General features: G+C 41.1%; 1 protein-coding gene across 1 annotated transcript; it reads right to left on the bottom strand.

The window, feature by feature from the left end:
- Positions 1-245: 245 nt before the first annotated feature.
- LOC148893970 (uncharacterized) lies at positions 246-26,130 on the bottom strand. Its single transcript, XM_089004775.1, has 5 exons — positions 25,934-26,130; positions 18,247-22,273; positions 8,516-8,642; positions 3,617-4,474; positions 246-1,541 (listed from the first exon to the last, which is right to left on the bottom strand). Exons 2-5 carry the CDS (start codon positions 21,647-21,649, stop codon positions 977-979), a joined length of 4,953 nt encoding a protein of 1,650 aa, XP_088860901.1. The 5' UTR covers positions 21,650-22,273; positions 25,934-26,130; the 3' UTR covers positions 246-976.

Raw genomic sequence — 26,130 nt, forward strand, 5'->3', positions numbered from 1 at the left:
TAAAAATGAGTTAATGTGTCCCAAAACTACTTCAAAATGACCTCATAGATGCCAAATTTCAGAAGGTCCCGCCCCTTGTTCGTGACGTCACGCCAGGACGCCTAGCCTTGCTCTAGAATCAAAACAATGGCTTCAGATTTGGAGAAGATGCTTTCTTGTTACTTATCCGGTTATGAATATGATTCAAATAGTTCTGAAGAGGAAAGCATAAATGTTTGCAATCGAAAAAAAGAAGAAAAAAAGAAGTCCTTCCGTATCAATTCGAGCCGTCAGGACTCCAATGTAGCGTACCAGAAAGTGCACAAGATAGCGCCCAAGCTCCGTTGGAAATGGGCTGATTTGTCTACTGGGAATTTGTGTCAACTAGTATCAAATAGTAGTTTTGCAACATGTGCAACATACAAAGATTCACCATCCCATTATTTATGTGTTTTCCTTCTAATTTCGCCATCAACACGAAGTTTTCAGACCAAACAAAGTACCCAAAATGCATTGTGTGTCGCTTTCTCGGTCAGGGGTGTTCCAGACGTGACGTCACGTCAGGCATGGTCATCAACTCGAAAACAAGACTTCCTGACTATTCAGCGCGAGTCTTAAAACGTAAAATATAGCTATATGCGGTGGAATCTTTGTAAAATACGCTCAGTCGAAGCCATTTGAAGTGATTTTAAAATTATGGACAAAACTTATCCGGGGGCGTCGGTTGTCCTTTAACTGACTGCATTTCCTCACAGTCTCTCAGTCTTTTAACTAAAATTCATTACATACTGTCAAGTAAGCTCATTTGGTTAGCATTTATGCATCGTTAAGAAGGCAATGGCAAAAGCTAGCTGAAAGATTAAAAGGAAAAAAAGAAACTTGGACTGCTCAAGCCACCTGATTCTACACAGAAAGTTTAAGAACATCTCCATGTTTTTAGAATCAACTCAGTTTCGGAGTTGATAGCTTCCCACAGAGACCCAGGCAAAATCTTAGCTCAACCAGAGGAGGAGGAGGAAGGGGATGACGTTAAAGATGATGAAGATGAATGAGGAGGTTGATGCTCCTCACGTCGGCCACATTCGGTTATCCTGGCCTCTGACGCTGATGAAAATGATGTCATTTCCTTCTCCTTCTCTTTCCTACTTCCAGTGCAGACTGACCTCTGGGCTGGTTTGAATTGCCAGGTAACCTTTTTGGTTGATGATGATTGCTCAGCTGTTGTCGCCGATGTTGCTCTTGCTTCAGCTGGTTGATTATCCAAGTTTGTCGATCCAATGGGACGCTTCCTCGCGATGCTGATTTGGGCCTGTTCAATGAAAGGCTGGTCAAGAACCTCAGGGTCTGTGATTTCACCAAATGAATCCCAACATGGTTCTGCTGGCAGTCTTTTGGGTCGGGCTAACCCAGCAGATGTAGCCCCTGCAGGTGCAATTTTGGAAGGGCGACTGGAACCTGAATCAGACAGGTCCGAATCCCAGTCACTGTCCCCAGCCACTGAACTGCAACCCAATAAAGACTCATCAACGGTCTCAGAACCAGAACTTTCAGAGTCCGACTCCCTGAAAAAAAAAAAAACAAAAGACACATGCAAGATGTGGTATTTTTAGAATTAGGTTGGGGTACTGCTTGTGTAGCGGTGTACTATGTCTGGTCTTTTTCACACCTCCCGCATATTAAGGTGATGGTCAACACACCTTTGGAGCTCAAAACAGTGCTGCAAGAGTTGCATGTGGATGAGCGTGCAAAAAATAAACAAATAATCAAATGAACAAATCAGGAAACCCGGGCACTCAGAAAAAAAACCACAGGCACGGGGAGAACATGGAAACTCCACACAGGAAGTCCGGAGTCCAGGTTCAAACTTCTGCCTTGGAACCGACCCAAACAGCTTTGCACTGAGATCTTCAGGCTAAAAAAACTCGGCCACTAGGCCACAGACATGAAAGCCTATATTTTTACTCCCTGGGGGGGCCATCAGGGCCTGCAAGGTCTTCTCTGCTGGGTTAAAAATGTCTGAATCACAGACTAATGTGAATTATATTTTGTCCATGAATTCTCATTAAATAATTCCAAATTGACTTTAAGCTTCCTTTCATTGCTCCTCCTCTGTTGTGCTGCTTCCAGATGTATGTTTTCGTATTTAAGCATTTAACCAATCACATTTCAGCCATCATTTGTTACCAGGGTCAGAAATCTACCTGGACACCTTTACATTAAGTTCTGCAGGCTCTGGAGATATAAAAATCAATGGCAATGAAACAGTTGCTTGAACCAATCAGATTTCAAATTGGCAACCCAAGGCCTGCTTGAAGGCGCTGGCAACATCCTAGTTTTCGCAAATTATGATTGGCTAGTCACATGATTGGCTAGTCAATAGCCAATCATAGTAAGTGTGATAAGTGCATACTGGCCAGCGCTCGCACACTGTTTCTTTGGCGAGCTGCATAAGAAAATACAGTGATACCTCGGTTTACGAACCCATTGGCTTACGAACTTTTCGGTTTACGAACGCTAAATTTATGAACATTTTACCTTGGCATACGAACTTTTTTTCGGGCTACACATGGAGCTGCCTCAATGAGTGATGTGTCGTTCGCGAACGAGCCCGTTCTTCTAACAACAAAATGGCATCCGACTGTTTTTGTCCTTTATTCCCCGCCCCCAGTCTTCGGTTAAAGCCAGGTGTTTGGTCAAGAACGCAGCAGTGACGGGAGGTGGTTTAAACATTAAAGTGACAGGCAGACGAGAGTGAGAGAGTTTCAACTTTTATAGTTCAAAGGCAGAGTGTTGAATGCAAGGTTAAAATATCCCATCAATCAGGCTCCACTAACCCCCCCCACCCCAGCACTCGGCATCTGTACACTTGATGCAAAAAGCTATCAACCCAGCTAAACAGAACACAATTGATGAGGAACTAGATAAAATTATCATAGAGAAAGCACCTACAAGGGATCATTCCTCAAAACTTTATTAATAGTACAGTTTCTTTTTTTAATACCATAGCACATTTATTATACATAAAATAAGGTATGTTTTGTGTAGTTTTCAGGTTTATAAAATTAGAAGGTAGAAAATTATATTTTATGGGGACCTGGGAACTGATTATTCTCATCTTAATGGTTTCCTATGGGAAATTATTTTTTGGGATACACACTTTTCGCCTTACACAGTCTGTCTGGGAACCAATTAGGTTCGTAAGCCAATGTATCACTGTACATTTTTGTGTTGATTTAATAGCGGTATTGTCAACCCACAATGGCTGAAAAAGGAGAAGGAATTGATTTGGTTGCCGATGTATTGTTAAAGCCATTTTCAAGATGGACTTTTCAAGAAGAGATGGACATCATTAAGAAAGGTTGGACAGCTTGCAAGATCGCAAAAATAGCAAATAATATTGCAATTTTATGAGGTTATCATGAATCCACGACTCATAGTAAAAGGTTTAATAGTTTAATGACAGTATTTCCTAAGTTTCTTCAAGTCAAAAGTCATGGATGTGGAGTAAATCACACCCCACTCGCAGCTGTCGAGTGATTCAGATGTAGCACTACTGAAGGCCAAGGAGTGACATGCACAACCCGCCACTGATTTACTTTAAAAGTGGCATAAGACCTTTCATGATAAATAAACCTACCTGCCACTGTATGATGCGGATCCATCAGGGCCAAGGAGTAGGCAATCTGGAGCAGCTAGGTATACAAAACTGTCAGTACATAAAAAATCTCCTTCTTCTGGTTTCCGGGGAACAAGGTGAGACGGCCTAGCATTAGATTCCACGTTGGAATGCTCAAAATGTGCTTTCTTGTGGTCAAGGTGTTGCTTTATGTCTTGAGTGGAGTAATCTGTAACTGTGGAGAAATCTCCACAGGGGCTGGGTTTTGCTGACACAGCAAGATAAACAAAGCTATCTGGTTGGACAAATGGATCAATGTCACTAGTGTCCAATCCTGAGGTTCTAATGGGTTTATCATACGGATCTATCAGGTGTTTGATTGGCGGCTTCAAGGGAGACGGCGGAAGGACGGGCTCATTTGCCATGATGGTAACCTTTCTTCTCGGTCGCATTGCTTCACACTGATTTGTTTCCAATTGGTTCACTGTGGACTTAGAGCTTGAACATAGCCCCCCTCCCATTTCATATCTCCATCCATCTCTGTCATTCCCCCTTGTTTCATTTCTCCCTCCCGAGCCACAAATATCCTCTGCATTGTCCTTATTTTCTTCAACGTCTTCATGAGAGGAGATGTTGAGCAGCGAGGGGTAACACCATTGGAGTTCAGCACTCTCTTCCTTGCCCCATTCCTTGAAATCTCCATCGTCCCCCTCCTTCTCCAATGATGTGTTGCTGCTGCCAATATCAGAGCCACTGATTGGCTGATCGCTGTCAGAGCCAGTCCCCTCCTGGCTCTGAGTGGATAATGACAGAAAGATGCCGCTGGAGTCAGATTCCAGCGTTAAATTGGAGTCTGGAGAGCTGTCCTCTTTATTTGGGCTGGAAGACAGATTGCACAATTGCTTACCACCACCATCAGTCAGTCAAAGTCGGTCAGCTTTATTGTCAAATATGCTAATATGCATGACATACAGCACAGATGAAATTACTGTCCTCTCGGACCCAGCATGCAAGGCACTTATAATTACTTAACAAACATAAACATGAAAACTCCAATTTGCCGGGAGAGGGGAGCCGCTGCGTGTTCACGCGCCGCCATCTTGGGGATTTTTTTTTTTGAAAAAATAACAAATATGACAACACAAAGACACAGAGACCATGCCATTTCATTTGTGTAATTCTATTTTTAACTCTCTATTCAAATTTTCATACTGTACACAATATGTGTACAATATTGATCGATATCCAAAGTTTGATGGAGACATAATTTTGACATTTAACTCCTGGAAAAAAATTCATTCTATTGCTGGCAGATGTCTGAATACTGTATTTAAAGGTGCTTCCAATATAAAATAAGGTAATGACATACAAAAACACCATGGTATGGCTTTTTTAAAACGATAAAATGTGATATACAGTAAATATCAATCGATGAGAAGGTTTCTTCAGCCGTCATCTGTACAAAAGTGAAGGTTTCGGACGTTTCGCCTCCTATCCAAGAGACTTCGTCAGCGAACTAAAGTCTGACTGGTCGTATCGGCCCCATTTATATATCCCTAATGTCCAGACCTAGTGGTGCCGGACACAGCTATGATAGGTCCCTACTCTCAGGTTGGGGGGGGCGCGGGACCCCCCCCTGTGGCCCCACTGATTGTTCCTACATTCCTGACTAACGATTGGCCTATTACCCCCACTCCCCCCGGTATCACCTCATCAGCATAACGACCCTCATCAGCATTGCGAAAGTTGCCTAACCTGTTTTGCCTGAGCAGGCTATTGTATGAACGATCCAAATTAGTTCGCTGACGAAGTCTCTTGGATAGGAGGCGAAACGTCCGAAACCTTCACTTTTGTACAGATGACGGCTGAAGAAACCTTCTCATCGATGGACCACTCCTGTACGACTGAGAGCTTACACAGAAGTAAATATCAATGTTATCAATATTGGTACTGAAAAAGAAAATAAATAATTATACTATCGGACTTTCAATAATTATAAATAATTATGAGAAAGAACATAGCGTACATCTTTCATCAACATGAAAAGGGGGCTATCACAAAGATTTTCAAGTAATGGTTCGATCAGTATTTTACTTTTTTTAAAATATTTTGACACATCAACACATTCATCAATATGATTGTGCATCTGTGACATTTTCCAAAAAAAAAAAAAACAATTTTATGAAATCATAGTTTTCCTGCTTGATAATTTAAAGGACAACCAACACCTCGGGACAATTTGCTTCCATAATATGTAAAATCACTTCAAATGACTTCTACTGAGCATATAGCTATATTTTACGTTTTAAGACTCATGCTGAATATTCAGGAAGTATTGTTTTTGAGTTGATGACGATGCCTGACGTGACATCACGGAAGGAACGCCCCTGACTGAGAATGGACACACAATGCATTTTGGGTACTTTGTTTGGTCTGAAAACTTCGTGTTGATCCATGTTGATGGCGAAATTAGAAGTAAAACATAAATAACGCGATGGTGAATCGTTGTGTGTTGCACCAAGACGACTATTTGATTTTGGTTGACACAAATTCCGAGCAGACAAATCAGCCCATGTCCAACGGAGCTTGGGCGCCATCTTGTGCATTTTCTGGGACGTTACATTCAAGTCCAGATGCCTCAAAATGACACAAAAGGACTTCTTTAATCGATTGCAAACATTTCTGCGTTCCTCTTTAGAACTATTTGAATCATATTCATAACTGGATGAGTAACAAGAAAGCATCTTCTCCGAATCTGAAGCTATTGTTTTGATTCTAGAACAAGGCAAGACGTCCTGGCGTGACGTCACGAACAAGGGGACGGGACCTTCTGAAACTCAGCATCTCCGAGGTCATTTTGAAGTAGTTTTGGGACACTTTAACTCAATTTTATTGGTGTTTTGCATTTCACTAAAATATCAGCCTGCGTGTTTTGGGTATTTCAGATGCTATAAAACGTTTTTCTGATGTCAGTTAGGAAACAAAAAAATGTTGTCGGTTTTCCTTTAAGGAAAATCTCCTATCGAATCAAAGAATGAATATATGGTGTTTCTCCAGGTATCTTAAGTTTGTGGGGAATTTTGATTTTTCATTCAGAAAAATTATAAATTGACATGACTTGTCACAGTATTTTGTTTTCAGACTATCCATAGGCAGGGTCATCGGAGGGCAATTTTTTGGGTCTTCGTCAGCGGCTGGCCTGCCAGAAGTTCATTATTTCAAGCCAAGTCAGTCTGTTAGTCATCAGTCTGTGATTCCACCATCATTTTTAACCATGCTTCTGTAATGGTTGTATTGCAGTTTGTCACCACTGTTTTAGGATGGTCAATTAAAAAAATGTTCACAATGATAATGGCAGTGGTGGGTGCATCAGTAAATTTTACCGGTCCATTACTTGCCAACAGTCGGCCCACTGATCCAAAATGGCTTCATTCCATCACCTTGTCATTGTTATTTGAGCCATATGTTCGTCAACATAATAATAAGGTTTATCAACGCGTTTTTTTAGAACTGTCAATGAAAAACAAATGTTTACTTTACTGTAATTTGACGACACAACAACAAGCATTTACGAATAGGACAGAGACAGACAAAACAAAATCACCTTCAGAAAAAAAGTGTTCAAAGAAAGCAGAGTGACATAATTGAAACACATTTACAGAAAAATGTAAAAACATTTAAAGTAAAGAAATACAGTATCCTGAACTAACTAAATCAAATACAGTATTTTTAAATGTTTTGAATGCCTGAATGAGGTAAGAGAACGGGGGGGAAAAGAGTTTTTAACGTTAATTTTCAAGCTTTTATATGAGGGCTAACTTAACTTCTGTTGGTGGTTTTGTCACATCTCGTCGCCGTCCTGGGCGCGCCCCGCCCCTCCTGTCACCTCCTCCGCTGCTCCCTGGAGACGGCCCCTCCCATCATCATGCACCTGGGTCCCCACAGCTGATTGTCATTCCCGTGATTGTGCCTTCTGACTATATCTACCGATCGCGCAATACAGTCTCCGTCGGAGTATTCTGAAAGCTACCCTGCTACTTCCGTGCCGTCAGATCAGCTGTCACCGATCTCCCTCATTCACCTCATCCTGCTGTCATTTTTTCATGCGTGCCTCAGTAAAGACTTTTGTATACGAGTATCTGTCTCGCCGTGTATTTTGGATCCACACTCCCCGCTTTCCTTTCGTCACTCGAGCCCAGCCCTCGAGCCTCAAGTGACGTGACAGGTTTATCCCATTCGTGTGCAGCATAACAACAAAATCAAATTTAGCATGGTTACTTAGAACCCGATACTCCACTAATTGATCCAAGTCTGAAGATTTCTGAAGATGACTGGGTTGCAGGATATGCAATCAACATTTCTTTAATATGTTCAAGACCTAAACCATCCAGTGATTGTCAAATGTGTGTTTGTCCACATGTAAAAATTAGTTTGAAAATGTTGATTATTATAGTTGTATTAAGTTCATCCTGTCTACCTGATATCTAATTTAAAACAGATTCTTATCTTACAGACAGTGTATTGTCGGTGTTGAAATACCTGACATGTTTGTATCAGTAGCTATCTATTAGCTAGCTAGCGAGCTTTCTATCTATTTGAGTTACTTCCGGGTTCGTGTGAACGCTGGCGCGTGTGGCTGCTGCTGCTCACTCACAGAAAATTTCCTGTGACTGTAAAGTGACCTTGAGAGTTTTGAAAGGCGCTTATACATGAAATTTATTATTATTATTATTATTATTATTATTATTATTATTATTATTATTATTATTATTAATAATAATAATAATAATAGTAGTAGTAGTAGTAGTAGTAGTATTATTACAACAGTTAACACCAAATGAAATTATTTTGAAAGTAAGTTGCCCAACACGGACGACGATAAATTTGTCACATTATACCACCACTGACACTGCCACTAACCTTGTGCCCACAGCGGTCGTCCCAGATGGAGACCTTAATGACCACCCAACAGTGTCTTTTTCTGTGTCAGTTACTGGCAATACCATGGAACTGAACTCAAGATTGACCTGGGACCTGCTCCCCACTCCTAGAAAACAGCACACATTTACTTTCATTAAACACGAGCAAGCGGAGAGCTTTTGGATACTGGATTTTATCACAGGACAGTATTACATGAGCGGTTGTCATGTCTATTTATCACTTTTCTTTTAGTGTTCCTCGAATGGAGTCCACTTTGTGGTGAGAAAGAAGCTGGTCGTTTGTAGTGGCTATCACTACACCATATTCTGTGACATTGAATTTACATTATTCACACCATCAATCTAAAATATTGATGCAAGATTCATAAAGTATGAAGTAATATCCTCGAACAAAAGGAGCAATTTGGAAACCGACACAGATAGTTTTACTTCAGAAGAGTTAGATTTAAAATAAATAAATAAATAACTACATATTGGAACTGTATGTGCCACTTAGCAGTGCCACTTAGCAGTTTTTTGTTGACAACGATACTAGTGCAGCGTGTTCTACCGGAAACAAATTCCTTGTGTGTTCTACATACTTGGCAATAAAGATGATTCTGATTCTGATTCTGATATTCAATTTTGAAGGAATGGTTTATGCAATCTGCAATCTGACAGTAACCCCCATATTATGTTGAAAAAAAATCAAGTGGATGATGTTGTGGGCGATTTTACCCGGATGTAAAAATCCACACGAACTAGACAAATAATAGGTGACATCAGCAACAACTGTTTCTGAGATGTTATAAACATACTTGAAAAGAGAAACAACATATGTTTATCCCATCAAGATATTTTAGAAATGTTTAAAAGAAAGGAAAACGAAAGGATATCCAGTGCTTTAGTCAACACAAAAAGGAAACGGGACCCCTTAACTTAATATGAGGGTTAATATAAGTTACGTGAAAGGGTGTTTGAAATTGAATCACCATTTCATTTATTTTTCAAAAATCATTGGGATATATTGTGACAAAGAATGCATTACACCCTTTGCATTGTATTGATACTATATTTATCGTGGAACAATGGGGATTTAAGGAAACTTTTAACGGCAAGTTTAGCTTCGGAACGGTTTATAGAAAAAAAACAACAACAAAACTGAAATTTATGAAAATGCTACAGTGAGTAAAGAAATCAATCTTATTGCTTGATTTGGTGTAACACTCAATAATATGTACACATTGATAGGATGAGCACATGGTTCAGCATTCTATAGTTGGTCCATGGTTTGCATTTCTTGTAAAACAAGGTTGTCATTGGTTGCCGGGTGGAACAGAAATGCTGAATAACTTACATGAATTGCATTTTATTAATTTTTGAATTCACTAGATTTTCAGTTTTATCCGTCTACACTGTGTCACCCTTGTCGCAGGTGATGGATGCACTTCTCTGCCACGTGATAGATTACCGCAAAAATGAAACCCAAGAGCTCGCAAAAAGAGTACAAATGTTGTGTCATTTTACCCGGATGTAAAAATCCACACGAACCAGTCAAATAATAGGTGACATCAGCAACAACTGTTTCTGAGATGTTATAAACATACCTGAAAAGGGAAACAGCATATGTACTATCCCATCAGGATATTTTAGAAGTGTTTTGAAGAAAGGAAAAGGAAAGGATGTCCAGTGCTTTAGTCAATACAAAAAGGGAAACGGGTCAAATTAACCACTTAACATAATACGAGGGTTAAAGGACAACCGACGTCTCCGGACAAGTTGTGTCCATAATTTGTAAAATGGCTTCAAATGACTTCTACTGAGAGTATTTTACATAGATTCCACCGCATATAGCTATATTTTACGTTTTAAGACTCGCGCTGAATATTCAGGAAGTCTTGTTTTTGAGTTGGTGACGAGTCCGTACGTGACAATTTTTTTGCAGATTTTGGACACTTTAAGTCATTTTTATTGGTGTTTTGCATTTGAATAAAAATATCATACTGCGTGTTTTGGGTTTTTCAGATGCTATAAAACGTTTTTCTGATGTCAGTTAGGAAACAAAAAAGTGACGTCGGTTGTCCTTTAATGACCGCAAGCTTATATGTTTTAGGATAACATACCGTACTTTTTTTCTATAGCTATCTAGCTGGCTGGTTAGCTATCTAGCTACCAGCTATCTATTGGCTAGATAGTTAGCTTTCTATCTATTTGAGTTACTTCTGGGTTGAGTGAATGCTGGCGTGTGTGGCTGCTGCTGCTCACCCACAGAAAAACTTCTCCTGTGACTGCAAAGTGACCTTGAGAGTTTTTAAAAGCGCTTATAAATGAAATGTATTAATATTATTTACAGGCGAGGCAAGGCAAAATTATTTATATAGCGCATTTCATCCACAAGGGTTGTTCATGGGTTGTTCTTCACACAAACTTGCAAGTAAATGACGCCCTCAAGCATAGCAGAGATTACAAAGGTATTTACTATACGTACTACGATCTACAGCAGGGGTGGGCAAACTTTTTGACTCGCGGGCCCGCATTGGGTCCTAAGATTTGACAGAGGGGCCGGGACAGGAGCATTTGGAGGGAGTGTTTGGGCCGTAAATACTAAACCTAAAGCATTAAAGAACAACCGACGCCCCCGGACAAGTTATGTCCATAATTTGTAAAATCACTTCAAATGACTTCGACTGAGCGTATTTTACAAAAACTCCACAGCATATAGCTATAGTTTACGTTTTCAGACTTGCGCTGAATATTCATGAAGTCTTGTTTTCGAGTTGATGACGATCCCCATGTGACGTCACGTTTGGACCGCCCCTGACTGAGAAAGCGACACACAATGCATTTTGCAGTACTTTGTTTAGTCTGAAAACTTCGTGTTGATCCGTGTTGATGACAAAATTAGAAGGAAAACACATAACGCGATGGTGAATCGTTGTGTCTTGCACCAAGACAACTATTTGATATTCGCTGACACAAATTCCCAGCTGACAAATCAGCCCATTTCCAATGGAGTTTGGGCACCATCTTCTGCATTTTCTGGGTGCTACATTGCTGTCATTGACGGCTCGAATTGATATGGGAGGACTCCTTTAATCAATTGCAAACATTTATGCTTTCGTCTTCAGAACTATTTGAAGCATATTCATAACTGAATGAGTAAAGAGAAAGCATCTTCTCCTAATCTGAAGCCATTGTTTTGATTTTCGAGCATGGCAAGACGTCTTGCCGTGGCGTCACGAACAAGGGGGTGGGACCTTGTGAAACTGGCCATTTCCGGATTCATTTTGAAGTCATTTTTATTGGTGTTTTTCATTTAACTAAAAATATCAGCCTCCCTGTTTTGGGTATTTTAGATGCTATAAAACGTTTTTCTGATGTCAGTGGGAAACAAAAAAAAAAAAAAAATGGTACACTACAACCCAATTTATTAACTCTCTTTCAAATGTGAAAAATATCCCTTATCAGTTAATAAATTTGTCTCAAGGAATGGCGTTTATATACTATTTCAAGATATGGCGTTTACATACTATTTCGCAGATACTTGGAGGAGGAAATGGAAATAGAATAAAATAACATATGCACTGTGATTTATCAAGATTGCGTTTACATCGAAGGGGCAAAGTTAAAGAAATCAACATTTATTGAAAAATGGAATCACTTTCAACCTTCAAAACATATTATTACACAACGAAATATTTTAGCTCAATAATACCTACTTGTCTTAAATTCCGCAAAATCATGGATGGTTTGTCCTGACCGCGCGCTCTACAAACTCTCCACTGACACCCTCGCCTTCATGCGCAAACAATACACGTGTACCGTCGCCGAGCACACAGTATAGGCGATCTGCAGTTGAAATTTGCATACTCGGCATGGCAGCCAATCAGAAGCCTGCTTCTTTCTTCCGGACTTTCGCAAGCGTTCTATGCATATCATTTTCCAAAATAGATGCACAGAACCTCAGCCCAGAAGAAAGACTCAAAAGAAGCGAACAACATATGTGACGCTACAAAACGTAAATTTACATTAAACCGTGACTGTAAACTGTACGTGAGATTTATGAAAGGGGCTTAGGGGCTTGTACCAAGCAATGCAAACGTTGCATTGTGCACCATGATGATAAAAGACTACTGCAGCAAAATCTACACTGTAGATTTGTCATACATTATAACGGGTAAATTTCTTCTGGGACTGGCCTTTTTGGTGGAGCAACTGCCTTGATTAACAGTAGCTCCCCCTGGTGTTAAAACTTACAAGTGTGGGAAAAATTTGAAGTGCGGGCCATATTCCATTCTGTTTATAAAATTCTTGCGGGCCAATTAAAAATGGACTGCGGGCCGCAGTTGGCCCGTGGGCCGTAGTTTGGACACCGCTGATCTACAGTATTTCCTAGAATATTGTCAGTGACACCATTTCGACACATCCATCCATCCAGCCAATCGCGGGGCACACATAAATGAACAACCACTTAAAATCCATGTATTATTTACCCAAAAGAGATTGTCTCATGGTCACACTGCAGAGCTGTCTTTTGCTTTAGGTACCACAATGAGATGCTTTGTCCACAAATAAGAGTGCAAACATCCAGCCAACCATTATCTCACCCACTTACGCCCACTTATCACCGTGCTGAAGGTTGCTCCAACCAGATTATATAAACATTCAGAAAAAAAATGTTTTCTTCCTTTCCTTAATCGCACCAAAAACAGATAAGCTTTTCATCTTAAACAATAGAGAGATCGTTTTTCAAATCACACAGACACACACAACACACACACACACACACACACACACACACACACACACACACACACACACACACGCACACACACACGCACACACACACACACACACACACGCACGCACACACACACATTCCTGTTTCAATGGTTTTGTGAGGTAACTCCAGATAAGGAGTGAGGACCACCATTGCTGATAAGTTTAGAGAAGTTTTAGTGTTATATTTGAACACTAAATGTCACCCAATTTCCCACTTCAACTTCTTTAAAAACAAAGAAATAAAAAGTGGACTTGAAACTGAAATAACAGCAGCAGTGAGGTTTCTGAATGGGTACATTGAAAGTCCTCACCCCTGTCGTGAATTTAGTTAAAATATCGTTTTCTATCTTTTTGTGGTATGATCTTTTTCCTCTCATTAACCATACACACACAAACATAAACACACACATTGAGTAAAAAGTGTGTGTATCCAAGTGAAATGAAAACACCCAAAAAATCACGTGAATCAAATTTGAGATGGCTTTCAGGGGGACTAATGTTCAGTCAAGGTTCAGCCACAATTTTGGTTAGGAGTGCTTGGGCAATGTAAAACAAAATATCAGCGTTCTGTACTCTGCCCAATGCCCAGATACGCTAAATAAGGACATGCAACACCGCAAGAAGGACATGCACACAGCAAGAATCCAAACAAGGGCGTGGAAAATCCTACTGGACCCTGCGCACCCTGCCCACCACCTTTTCCAGCAACTCCCCTCAGCTACCGATCCATGCGCACCAAATCCAGCAGACAGCTTCTTCCCCCAAGTCATTAACTCTTTAAACAGTAACCCAAATAGAACCGTATAGTGCCTCTTTGCAATGCAAAAAAAGGAAACAAATTCCTTGTGTGTTCTACATACTTGGCAATGAAGATGATTCTGATTCTGATATTGGACCAACCATCGAATGCTGAATCATGTGCTCATTATATCAATGTGTATATTACTTAGTGTTACACCCAATCAATCAAATACATAGATTTCTTCGCTCACTCGAGCATTTTCATCAATTTCTATATTTCTATTTTATTTATGTATTTTTTGATAAACATATCCGAAGCTAAACTTCCCGTTAAAGGTTTCCTGGAATCCCCATTGCAACACGATAAATACAGTATTAAACAATGCATAGAAGTGAATACATTCTTTGTCACAATATATCCCAATGATTTTTGAAAAAAAGAAAATGAAATGGTGATTCAATTTCAAACACCCATTCATGCAACCTACGTTAACCCTCATATTTTGTTAAGGGGTCAATTTTACCAGTTTCCTTTTGGTGTTGACTAAAGCACTGGATATACTTTCCTTTTCCGTTCTTCAAAACTGTTCTAAAATATCCCTTCTTCTTCTTTTCCTTTCGGCTTTTCCCCTCAGGGGTCGCCACAGCGAATCAATGTCCTCCATCTATCCCAGTTTTGTGCATCCACTTCTCTCACACCAGCTACCTTCATGTCCTCTTTGACCACATCCATAAACCTCCTCTTCGGTCTTCCTCTTGGTCTCCTGCCTGGCAGTTCAAGACTCAGCATCCTTCTCCCGATATAGTCACTCTCTCTCCTCTGGTCCACATGTCCAAACCATCTCAGTATGGCCTCTCTGACTTTCTCTGCAAAGCCTCTAATATGAGTTGTCCCTCTAATGTACTCATTCCTGATCCTATCCAACCTGGTCACTCCCAAAGAAAACCTCAACATCTTCAGCTCTGCTACCTCCAGCTCTGCTTCCTGTCTTTTCTTCAGCGGCACTGTCTCCAGTCCAAACATCATGGCTGGTCTCACCACGGTTTTATACACTTTTCCTTTCATCCTAGCTGAAACCCTTCTATCACACATCACACCTGACATTTTTCTCCAGCCGCTCCAGCCTGCCTGGACACGCTTCTTCACCTCTTTTCCACACTCTCCATTGCTCTGGACAGTTGACCCCAAGTACTTAAAATCCTCCACCTTCTTTATCTCTTCCCCCTGTAGCATCACTCTTGCACTTGGATCCCTCTCATTCACACACATATATTCCGTCTTGCTGCGACTGATCTTCATTCCTCTCCTTTCCAGGGCATATCTCCACATCTCTAGTTTCTCCGCCACCTGTTCCCTGTTCTCGCTACAGATCACAATGTCATCTGCGAACATCATGGTCCAAGGAGATTCTTGTCTAACATCGTGTGTCAGCCTGTCCATCACCATAGCAAACAAGAAGGGGCTCAGAGCTGACCCCCGGTGGAGTCCCACCTCCACCTTGAATTCCTCAGTCATACCGACAGCACACCTCACAACTGTCTTACAGTCATGATACATGTCTTGTACCGCTCTGACATACTTTTCCGTCACTCCAGACTTCCTCATGCAATGCCACAGCTCTTCTCTGGGCACCCTGTCATACGCTTTCTCCAGATCTACAAAGACACAATGCAATTCCTTCTGACCTTCTCTGTACTTCTCTATCAGCATTCTTAAAGCAAACACTGCATCTGTCATAATCTTTTTTGGCATGAAGCCATACTGCTGCTCACAAATGTTCACTTCTGCTGTTAGTCTAGCTTCAACTACTCTTTCCCAGAGTTTCATTGTATGGCTCATCAACTTTATTCCTCTGTAATTAGTACAACTCTGCACATCTCCTTTGTTCTTAAAAATGGGCACGAGTACACTTCATCTTGTCGGTTCTGACAGTGAGAATCATAAATACTCCAAATTATTGTAATTATAATTACACGATTTCCCCTGCATTTGAATGTATTTTTTATATTCTCCAATCAAATTGTAATGGTGTTGAAATACGAAAGCATAGAAAACAATAACAATTTATTCATTGTATAATCTGCATATCTTTAAAGGACAACCGACGTGACTTTTTTGCTTTTTAACTGACACCAGAAAAACGTTTTATAGCATCTAAAATACCCAAAACATGCAGTATGATATTTTTAGTCAAATGCAAAACACCAATGAAAATTACTTAAAATGTCCAAAATCTGCAAAAAATTGAGCTGCGAATTGGGCATTTTCAGAAAGTCCCGCCCCCAGTCCGTGATGTCACGCCAAGACGTCTTGCATTGCTAGTGAATCAAAACAATGGCTTCAAATTCAGAGAATATGCTTTCTTGTTCCACATCCAGTGATGAATATGATTCAAATAGTTCTGAAGAGGAAAGCATACATGTTTGCTATCGATTAAAGAATTTATTTGTGCCATTTTGAGGCAACATTGGGGGAAAATCTCTCACCCAAAAAAAGAGGCACAAAATGGCGACCTCATGTGGCCACCTCCGTTTCCACAGGCTGATAAATTCCTTATATGATGCTTAGACGCCCTCTTCTGGCCTTCTGGCAGCTTTTGGGTGCAACACGAGGTCCCCAGACCAAACAAGTACAGCAAAATACATTGACGTGATGGAAGGACCGCTACAATGCATCTTTTTTACGGCCTTTAGTGACGTCATGTACGGACTCATCACCAACTCAAAAACAAGACTTCCTGAATATTCAGCGCGAGTCTTTAAACGTAAAGTATAGCTATATGCGGTGGAATCTTTGTAAAATACGCTCAGTAGAATCATTTGAAGCCATTTTACAAATTATGGACACAACTTGTCCAGAGGTGTCGGTTGTCCTTTAAATTCAAAGAATAATCAATCTTAAGATTTATATTTTTTGAAATGTGCAACACTATTTATCAATATGTTATTTTTTTGTTACCTAACTGACATCTGAAAAACGCTTTATAGCATCTAAAATTCCCAAAACACGCAGGCTGATATTTTTCGTCAAATGCAAAACACCAATAAAAATAAGTTAGTGTCCCAAAACTACTTCAAAATGCCCTCGGAGATGTCGAGTTTGAGAAGGTCCCGTCCCCTTGTTCGTGACGTCACGCCAGGACGTCTTGCCTTGCTCTAGAATCAAAACAATGGTTTAGAATGGGAGAATATGCTTTCTTGTAACTGATCCAGTTATGAATATGATTCAAATACAGTAAAGTCTCGTTATATCGATATTCAAGAGTCCGAAAAAATATCGATATAACCGGGACTATCGATATATCCGACCCTGTTTGCATGTAATTTTCTCCGTGCGGGCATAGAAATAGTATCGATATAACCGGGACTATCGATATATCCGATATCGATATAACGAGACTTTACTGTAGTTCCGAAGAGGAAAGCATCAATGTTTGCAATTGATTAAAGAAGTCCTCCCGTATCAATTCAAGCCATCAGGACTCCATTGTAGCGTCCCAGAAAATGCACAAGATGTCGCCCAAGCTGCGTTGGAAATGGGCTGATTTGTCTGCTGGGAATTTGTGTCAACTAGTATCAAATAGTAGTCTTGGTGCAACACACAACGATTCACCATTGCGTTATTTATGTGTTTTCCTTCTAATTTCGCCATCAACACGAAGTTTTCAGACCAAACAAAGTACCCAAAATGCATTGTGTGTCGCTTTCTCGGTCAGGGGCTTTCCAGGCGTGACGTCACGTCAGACATCGTCATCAACTCGAAAACAAGACTTCCTGAATATTCTGCGTGAGTCTTAAAACTTAAAATATAGCTATATGCCGTGGAAACTATTGTAAAATACATTCAGTAGAAGTCATTTGAAGTGATTTTACAAATTATGGACACAACTTGTCCAGAGGCGTCGGTTGTCCTTTAACTTCAAAGAAAAATCAATCTTAAGATTTATATCACATTTTTTGAAATGTGCAACACTATTTATCAAGATGTTAAAATTTTCCATTTTAAAAAGCTTTATCTCACAGAGCGACGTTGGTTTGGGAGTGTATGCGCGCCAATGCGATTGTTATCTTTTCAATTTTCATGATCTCTAACAGTTTTCCTTGTGGCAATGACCTTTTTAGCAAGATTGAATATTTTTGCAAACATTCATCGCTCAATGAGATACTTTACATCAACACATCAGGTAAAACAGCACAGATTATGCCTACCTGTCAAGGTCGACCCTTTCTCTCTCTGCTGCCTGGGATGTGATTGGTACATTTCAGATCGCTCCTTTTGAGACTCCATCGATGTTTGGTATAAATCCTTGGTGTGTTCTCGGCCCTGAGACAGATCGAGGTGTTCTAAATCAGAATCCAGCTCTCTCGCTCTCTTCTCCAGTTCTGTCAAACTGAGCTCCGAGGCAGCAGAGGAGGGGGGGTGGGAGCCTCCAAATCCGACCGGAGGCCGAAGCAGAGGCCAGCGTTGAAGGGAACCCGATAAAGAATCTGTATCACCTCCTTCTGCTCCCCCTTTCTCCCAGTCATCATCCCATATAGTGTTGACCATCTGGAGCACAGAATCCCAACTCTCTATTGCATGCTCCTCCCCAAGGGATCTTTCAATCCCTGCTTCCACCGCACCTTCTTCATTCTTTACATGTTCCACCAGCTCTACCGTTTGCAACGGTTGCTCTTGTTTTCCATCTTCAAGATGTCTGTTTTCCATTTTCTCACAGATTATGTCATTATGCCTTTCATCGACAGTTACTTTTATTATCTCATTTCCACTCTCTTCAACTTTTTCTTTTATGCTTGTTTTGATCTTGTGGTTTTTTATGTCTTCCAGTAATTGCTTTCCAACCTTGTCCTTTGTCTTGGATGCATTCTCTTTCATTTTATTATTGCTATCATCAGTCTCTTCAATTTGATCTTTTCCCCCTGTCTCACTATTATGATTACTCTTATCACTTTTTTTTTCCTTGCTTTTGCATCTTCTGGTTTCTTCTTGGTCTCTGTATATCCTCCAGTGCTCCAGGTTCTGCTCTTTCAGCGACGCTCTGCCCACTAGATTGGCTAAATTGAGTTGTTCTTGATGGGAGGGCTCTTTCAGTGAGTTCCGGCCTGTGAAAATGTTAAGATCCGTGGAAAGCGGGTTCTCTGAGTGATGGCCCGGGCGGAAATGGAGGTGGGCATGTGGGCGGCGCTTCTCTAAGGCAGATATTACTGATGGAAGCGGTGGAAGGATGGGAAGATTATGGATTGCGCCACCTTGCCGAACGGTTCTCTTTCTAACCATGATTCGACGAGGCCAAGTGGACTCAATGCCTTCAGCGGTGCCTGTTGATTCCAAATCTGCCAGACCTTTTTGAAGTCGTGGGCTTACCACCCCAGATCTCAACCCAGTGGCAGTACCGGGTCGAGACCTAGAACTGGACTTTGAGGATTTGAATTTTTGGCTTTTGGATCCTTTTCCAACATGACTGGACATTATTTTCCCGATATCCGCAGGTGTTTTCTGACCTTTTTCTGGAGGAGCAGTTTCACTTTTGTCCACAGGCTCTATATTCACCTGGGATGCATTGATGTTTTTGTTGTGGTTTTCTTTATTGGTTGTGTCAGTCTTATTTTTAATTTCGATTTCCTTGGCCAGACCCACATCAAGTGCTACGTCTGTTTCATGTGACGACACAATTGCCACCTCTTTTTCAAGTTTAGTTTCTAAAACTGCAGCTTGGTCTGAGCTTAGCTTTTTAACAATGTTTGTTTCTTCATCCCTGACAATCTTCATCGGCTCTAGACGTTTTTTCATTACAGGCTCCGTTTCAATCTCGACCTTCATTCTAAAATCATACACAGTTCCACTCTCAATTTTATCTCCAAGCACATTACCATCGTTTACATGATACACATTTGATGGCCTCGCCTCTGGAATTGGCTCTGCTTTAGTGACAGCTCTTTCGAGTCTTTCTCCACCCTTTGTCACTTCCCTTTGTACATCTCTGTTTACAGCTTTTGACACATTTCTGACTTGTACTCCAGATTCCACTTTTCCCTCAAAATCTCTCCCGCCGGCTCTTGTTTTCACCTGTGAAGCCATCCTTTTTTCAGACCCATTTTTAATACTAGCTTTGGCTCCATTTTCATATGTGTTCCAGCTTCCAACTCTATTTTTTCCGTGCATCCCAGTCATGATGTCAGCCTCGACCATGCTTCCACTTCCACTGAAGAATCTTGATCCACAACTAGGCTTGCTTTCAATCACCCCCAAGCTCATATTGCCATTGTCAGTTTTGGAAACCATACACTCGACATGAGTCTCTGAGAATACTTTTGAAGCCGCTCTATTTCTACCCACTGCACCAGTGCCCATTCTTGGGGCAGCACTTGGTGACGGTGAAGGAGAAGGCGACGGCTGTGGAAGTAAAAGTGGGACCGTGTCTAAGACCTGTTCAGGTTCTAAAAAGACAGAGTCTCTGTCTGAGCGCAGAGGAACCGGACGACCATAACCAAATGTCCCAAAAGTACTTTCCTTCATCTCCCTTTCTCTTGCTCTCTCCCTCTCCAGCCTTCCTCTTTCCCTCTCTCTTTCCCACTCTCTCTGTGCCCACCCTCTCTCCATCTCCCTCTCCCTTTCCCTTTCCCACTCCCGTTCTCGCTCACCACAACCCCATCCACCTTGCTCTTTTAGGTCTTGCTCAAGGTCATGAGCAGACAGTTGGACCAATGGGGCTCGGTAGGGGGAACGTCGAAGTTCATGGGGTGGTGACATCCTTAGGCTCTGGCTTTGTGAATAATGTCTTGGTTGTATCGCGTGGGGAGGTGAACAACGCAAACTTTGAGATTGACTAGAGTGAGGTTTGGCAGGTGAGAAGAAGACTGGAGTATGATAGCCAGATGAGATAGGCGAGCCAGAGAAGGGAGATATAAGGGGAGATGTAAGAGAAGGAGACGGTCTTCCTTGGTGAGAATAATGTGCTGGGTTCAAACATCCTCCTCCTTGGGCCATCATTTCTTTTGTAGTGATTTCCAAACATTCCAGGTGTTTTGGAGGTGTCAGAACTTTCCAGGAGTGACGACTATCTCTACTCTTTGTACTCTCCCCATGATGATGGTGATAGTGATGGTGGTGCTTCTTGGACAATGATGATGACACTCCTGGTGCTGAGAATGAGGACACAGCTGGAGAAATTGACCGGTTGAAATGTCCAGGCGATGGGCAGCCACCACCATCAGTATCCTGAACTCCAAGTTTCAGTGAATCGTAGATGGCCCGTTCATCCAGACGGCGAACAAATGAAGGGTTTGAGGTTAAAGAGCAAGGCTGTGAATCGAACATTTCAGCTGGAGATCTGCTAACCCGCAGGGAATCACTTGCAGAGTATCCGAAATTCCCTTCACCTCCAGCATCTCGTCGTGTTGATCCTCCAGGGTGATGATGATGGTGGTGGATGTCAATTTGTTTATTAATGCACATGGTATCATAGATAGATCGTTGTGGTACATAACCGTCACCGTATCTCCCTTCCATCATCACATCTCGACCACTCACTCCTCTTTCTCCAACTACATGTTTCTCGAGGCAGCATGAGCTCTTCCTGAAACAGCCTGGTCGGCTAAGTGGTTTGCCCATATTTTGTTGGAAGGTAGATTGTGGGAAGGGTGGATGGGAGACACGGGAAAAGTTTGAAGCGTCAATTGTGAAGTCTTTAGTCTAGCTGGATCTGAAGAATAGTGATATTATAAGCTAGTCAAAGAAACACATTTTATGTAATTGTGTTAAGATATAAAGTGTTCTAGTCAAACTAGTAAACAACAATCCTACTAGTTTATGCAGAATCTCAGGACTTATATGAGAGGGATTTGTCTTTGAACGACTCAGTTTCTAAAAAAATGTCACTTAAAAAGACAGCCATCAATTGGAACAAGCTAGAAAGAAATTGGAAATTGAGTCCTTTGTCCAAAAATGACGGTGGATGACTTATTAAAGTAAATATGAAACACATCCACCTTGGATGTCCACAGTGATTGTCCCATGCTCATTTCTCATTTAAAATGTGATTTACCTTCCTGTTTTTTATCAGTATGAGTTTGTTTACAGTCAGTTTTTTTTTTTTTTTAATGACTGTGTGCTTAGAGCCAGTTGTGTCTTAATCCACCCAAGCGTTTGGAAGGCAGGCATAGAGCACAGTAGATAGATGGATTCCTGCAAAGCGCCTCCTCATTCTTGGTGTATTTGTTGACTTGAGTCGTCCATCTGTAAAAAAACAAAAAAACAAAACAAAAAGGAAGATGATGCTGCACACCACGGAAAAGTCTTTGTTGAATTGTCATTGTAAGTCTTACGTTCAGATACTGTATTGGCAGAATCGCAACATTCATGCTTTTGCATTTTGAAAATAAGACTAACTGTTTGACCATGACGTACTAGGTTGCACTTGGGGACGAATCATTTCTCTGAACAGCGAGTTTTGAGAGCCTATTGAGCCTATTGAGAATTTTACAATCATATGTATGGATTGGATTTGCCTTTATTAGTCTCACAGTGGCGACATTTACATTTCACAGCAGCAAAGTGATGAAAGGAATGAACTATTATTATTATTATTATTATTATTATTATTATTATTATTATTATTATTATTATTATTATTATTAGTTGTTGTATTAAGTTCATCCAGTCTACTTGCTATCTGATTTAAAACAGATTATTTTCTTACAGACAGTGTATTGTAGGTGTTCAAATACCTGACATGTTTCGGCGTATACTTCCGCCTTCGTCAGAAACATGTCAGGTATTTGAACACCTACAATACACTCTGTAAGAAAAGAATCTGTTTTAAATTATTATTTTTATTATTATTATTATTAGTCTCCAAAATAGAGTGGCTGCTCTCGTAGCTAAGTAACATTAAAAGGGACAAAATTAAATAATGACAATAAAATGTTATCCAACAAATCCTTCAAATTATATTTTAGAGCAGGATACTTCATGTTCAGTTACTGATCAGTAAAATGGGTTTAGATCTAGCATCTCAAACGAGATTGTTGGCAATAGACTGATGAAGAGTATTCCATGTGCAGATGGTCCTTGTGAAACACACATTTTAGGTTATGTTGGGTGCCCCAATTCCACCGCTCATAGCCAATGACATGTGAAGTAACATCATTTCCTGTTTGGCTCTGAGTGGCTCCTCCCTTCACATGCATCAATGTGAAGGCCATATTGGATTTGGCTCAGCAAGGGTTGTACAGTGGAACAACTTTACTTTTTATATTGAACATATTACATATTACAACATATTAACATAGTAAATATTACAATAGTAAATTGAGCTCGCATGGATAAAAAACACTTTGGTTGGACTTGAGGACTTCATTGTAGGTTTTTTAACTAAAAAATTTAGACATACTGTATTGTATAAAGTGCCATGGCCACACTCTGAGGATACCTGAAGAAAGGTATTGCCCAGGTTTTCTATTGTGATGAGCGATGCCAACTAGACTGGCCTGCAAATGTCAAAAAGCAACATTTAATTGGCACTCACTGAAATTAATTGAAAAAAAACTGATAGATAGCTAGATAAATAGCATACAGATAGATAACTGTCTTACAGTCATGATACAGATACATATATATGTATCATGACTGTAAGACAGTTGTGAGGTGTGCTGTAACGGAGGAATTCAAGGTGGAGGTGGGACTGCACCCGGGGTCAGCTCTGAGCCCCTTTTTATTCGCGATGGTGATGGACAGGCTGACAGATGATGTGAGACAAGAATCTCCTTGGACCATGATGTTTGCAGATGACATTGTGATCTGTAGCAAGAACAGGGAACAGGTGGAGGAGATATTAGAGATGTGGAGCTATGCCCTGGAAAGGAGAGGAATGAAGATCAGTCGCAGCAAGACGGAATATGTGTGAATGTGAGGGAACCAAGTGCAAGAGTGATGCTACAGCAGGGGTCGGGAACCTTTTTGACTAAGAGAGCCATAAAAGTAAAATATTTAGAAATGTTTTTCGGCGAGAGCCACACGCACGCGCGCGCACACACACAAACGCTCGCGTGCGCACGCGCGCACACACACACGCGCACGGTCGGCTACTTTTCAACAAAATATCAGAATGTATTATTTAAAATAACTTTGTGATAGTACTCATCGTTAACATGGATGGTTTTGCGTTCCTCGTGTTTGGTAAAGATCCAGGAAAATGATCGGAATGAAATTCAATTTGCCGGTCCAGAGGCGAAGTTACTGCTAGCTAGTCTGCACACGGCTCATAAGCTTCCACACTTGCTATCTGCAATCTACTTCTCGAAGAAGTATGTCGATGCTAACGTTAACATGGGGCTTGTTAAAATGTCACTGACATTCGACTGTTTCATCGATGGTATTGTTTCATTGCAAATTAGAATCAGAACATTTTCTCTCCTCTCATGCTCCGGTGCATTCGCGCTGAAGTGCACAAGTTGGGCTCATCTAAAGGGGCGTTTACCTATTTCAACATGACGGCCACTATCATCCAATCAACATGGCGCTCTCAGCCATTCTAGGTCAGTGTCATCCAATCAAAATTGCGCTTTCCGCCAACTGCAGCCCCAACGGGAAATGAACGACGAAAAAAACGAAAATATGTATTATAATATGTAATATTTATCGGCGAGCCATATGCAATCATCAAAAGAGCCATATATGGCTCGCAAGACATAGGTTCCCGACCCCTGTGCTACAGGGAGAAGAGATAGGGAAGGTGGGGTGTTTTAAGTACTTGGGTTCAACTGTCCAGAGTAATGGAGAGTGTAGAAAAGAGGTGAAGAAGCATGTCCAGACAGGCTGGAATGGCTGGAAAAAATGTCGGGTGTGATGTGTGATAGAAAGGTTTCAGTTAGGATGAAAGGAAAAGTGTATAAAACCGTGGTGAGACCAGCCATGATGTTTGGACTGGAGACAGTGCCACTGAAGAAAAGACAGGAAGCAGAGCTGGAGGTAGCAGAGCTGAAGATGTTGAGGTTTTCATTGGGAGTGACCAGGTTGGATAGGATCATGAATGAATGAGTACATTAGAGGGACAACTCATTAGAGGGGATACACAAAACCGGGATAGATGGAGAACACTTATTCGCTGTGGCGACCCCTGAAGGGAAAAGCTGAAACGAAAAGAATATGAAGAATATATATATAGAAGAAAAGCAAAAGAATATAGAAAGAAAATATATCTCATCTCATCTCATTTTCCGTACCGCTTATTCCTCATTAGGGTCGCGGGGGTTGCTGGAGCCTATCTCAGCTGTCTTCGGGCACGAGGCGGTGGACACCCTGAATTGGTTGCCAGCCAATCGCAGGGCACACTTTGTGTGCCCTGCGATTGGCTGGCAACATACAACATACAACATTCACTCTCACACTCACACCTAGGGACAATTTGGTGTGGTCAATCTGCCTGCCATGCATGTTTTTTTTTTGAGTGTGGGAGGAAACCGGAGGACCCGGAGAAAACCCACGCGGGTCCGGGGAGAACATGCAAACTCCCCACAGGGAGGCCAGACCGGGACGCGAACCGGCGACCTCTGCACTGTGAAGCCGGTGTGCTAACCACTCGACTACCGGGCCGCCCAAGAATATATATATATATATATAGAGAGAGAGAGAGAGAGAGAGAGAGAGAGAGAGAGAGAGAGAGAGAGATGTGTTAGCAATTTAGCTTGTTGAAATCTTATAACATCAACGCGTCATTCTGTTTTTTGTCCCCATACATTGAAGTACAGTATAATTATTCACTGCCCCGCCACCTGCTCTATTTTCTTCTAGTCAAGAAAAAAAAACTGATCAGCGCAGTCTAAGTATTTAGAATTCAGTCTCGCATCCCATTCGGTGAATGCATTACCCTTATACATGCACAATGGTTTTCCTTACCAGATTGTGTCTGTGCCGTATCTCTTGATGCATCTCACATCATGATCTGTGTCGTTTTCTCTTTCTCTTTCAGTAGCCTGTATTCTCCTCCTCCTCCCTTGATCTCTCTCCCTCTGCTGTGAATACTGTGAATCATGCCTTCTGTCAGAGGAAGGTTTTTTTGACAATCACGCTCTCTGCCAACCAACACACCAACG

Source organism: Hippocampus bargibanti, linkage group LG09, assembly GCF_051943395.1.
Source record: "Hippocampus bargibanti isolate YZ-2025 linkage group LG09, ASM5194339v1, whole genome shotgun sequence".
NCBI lineage: Eukaryota > Metazoa > Chordata > Actinopteri > Syngnathiformes > Syngnathidae > Hippocampus > Hippocampus bargibanti.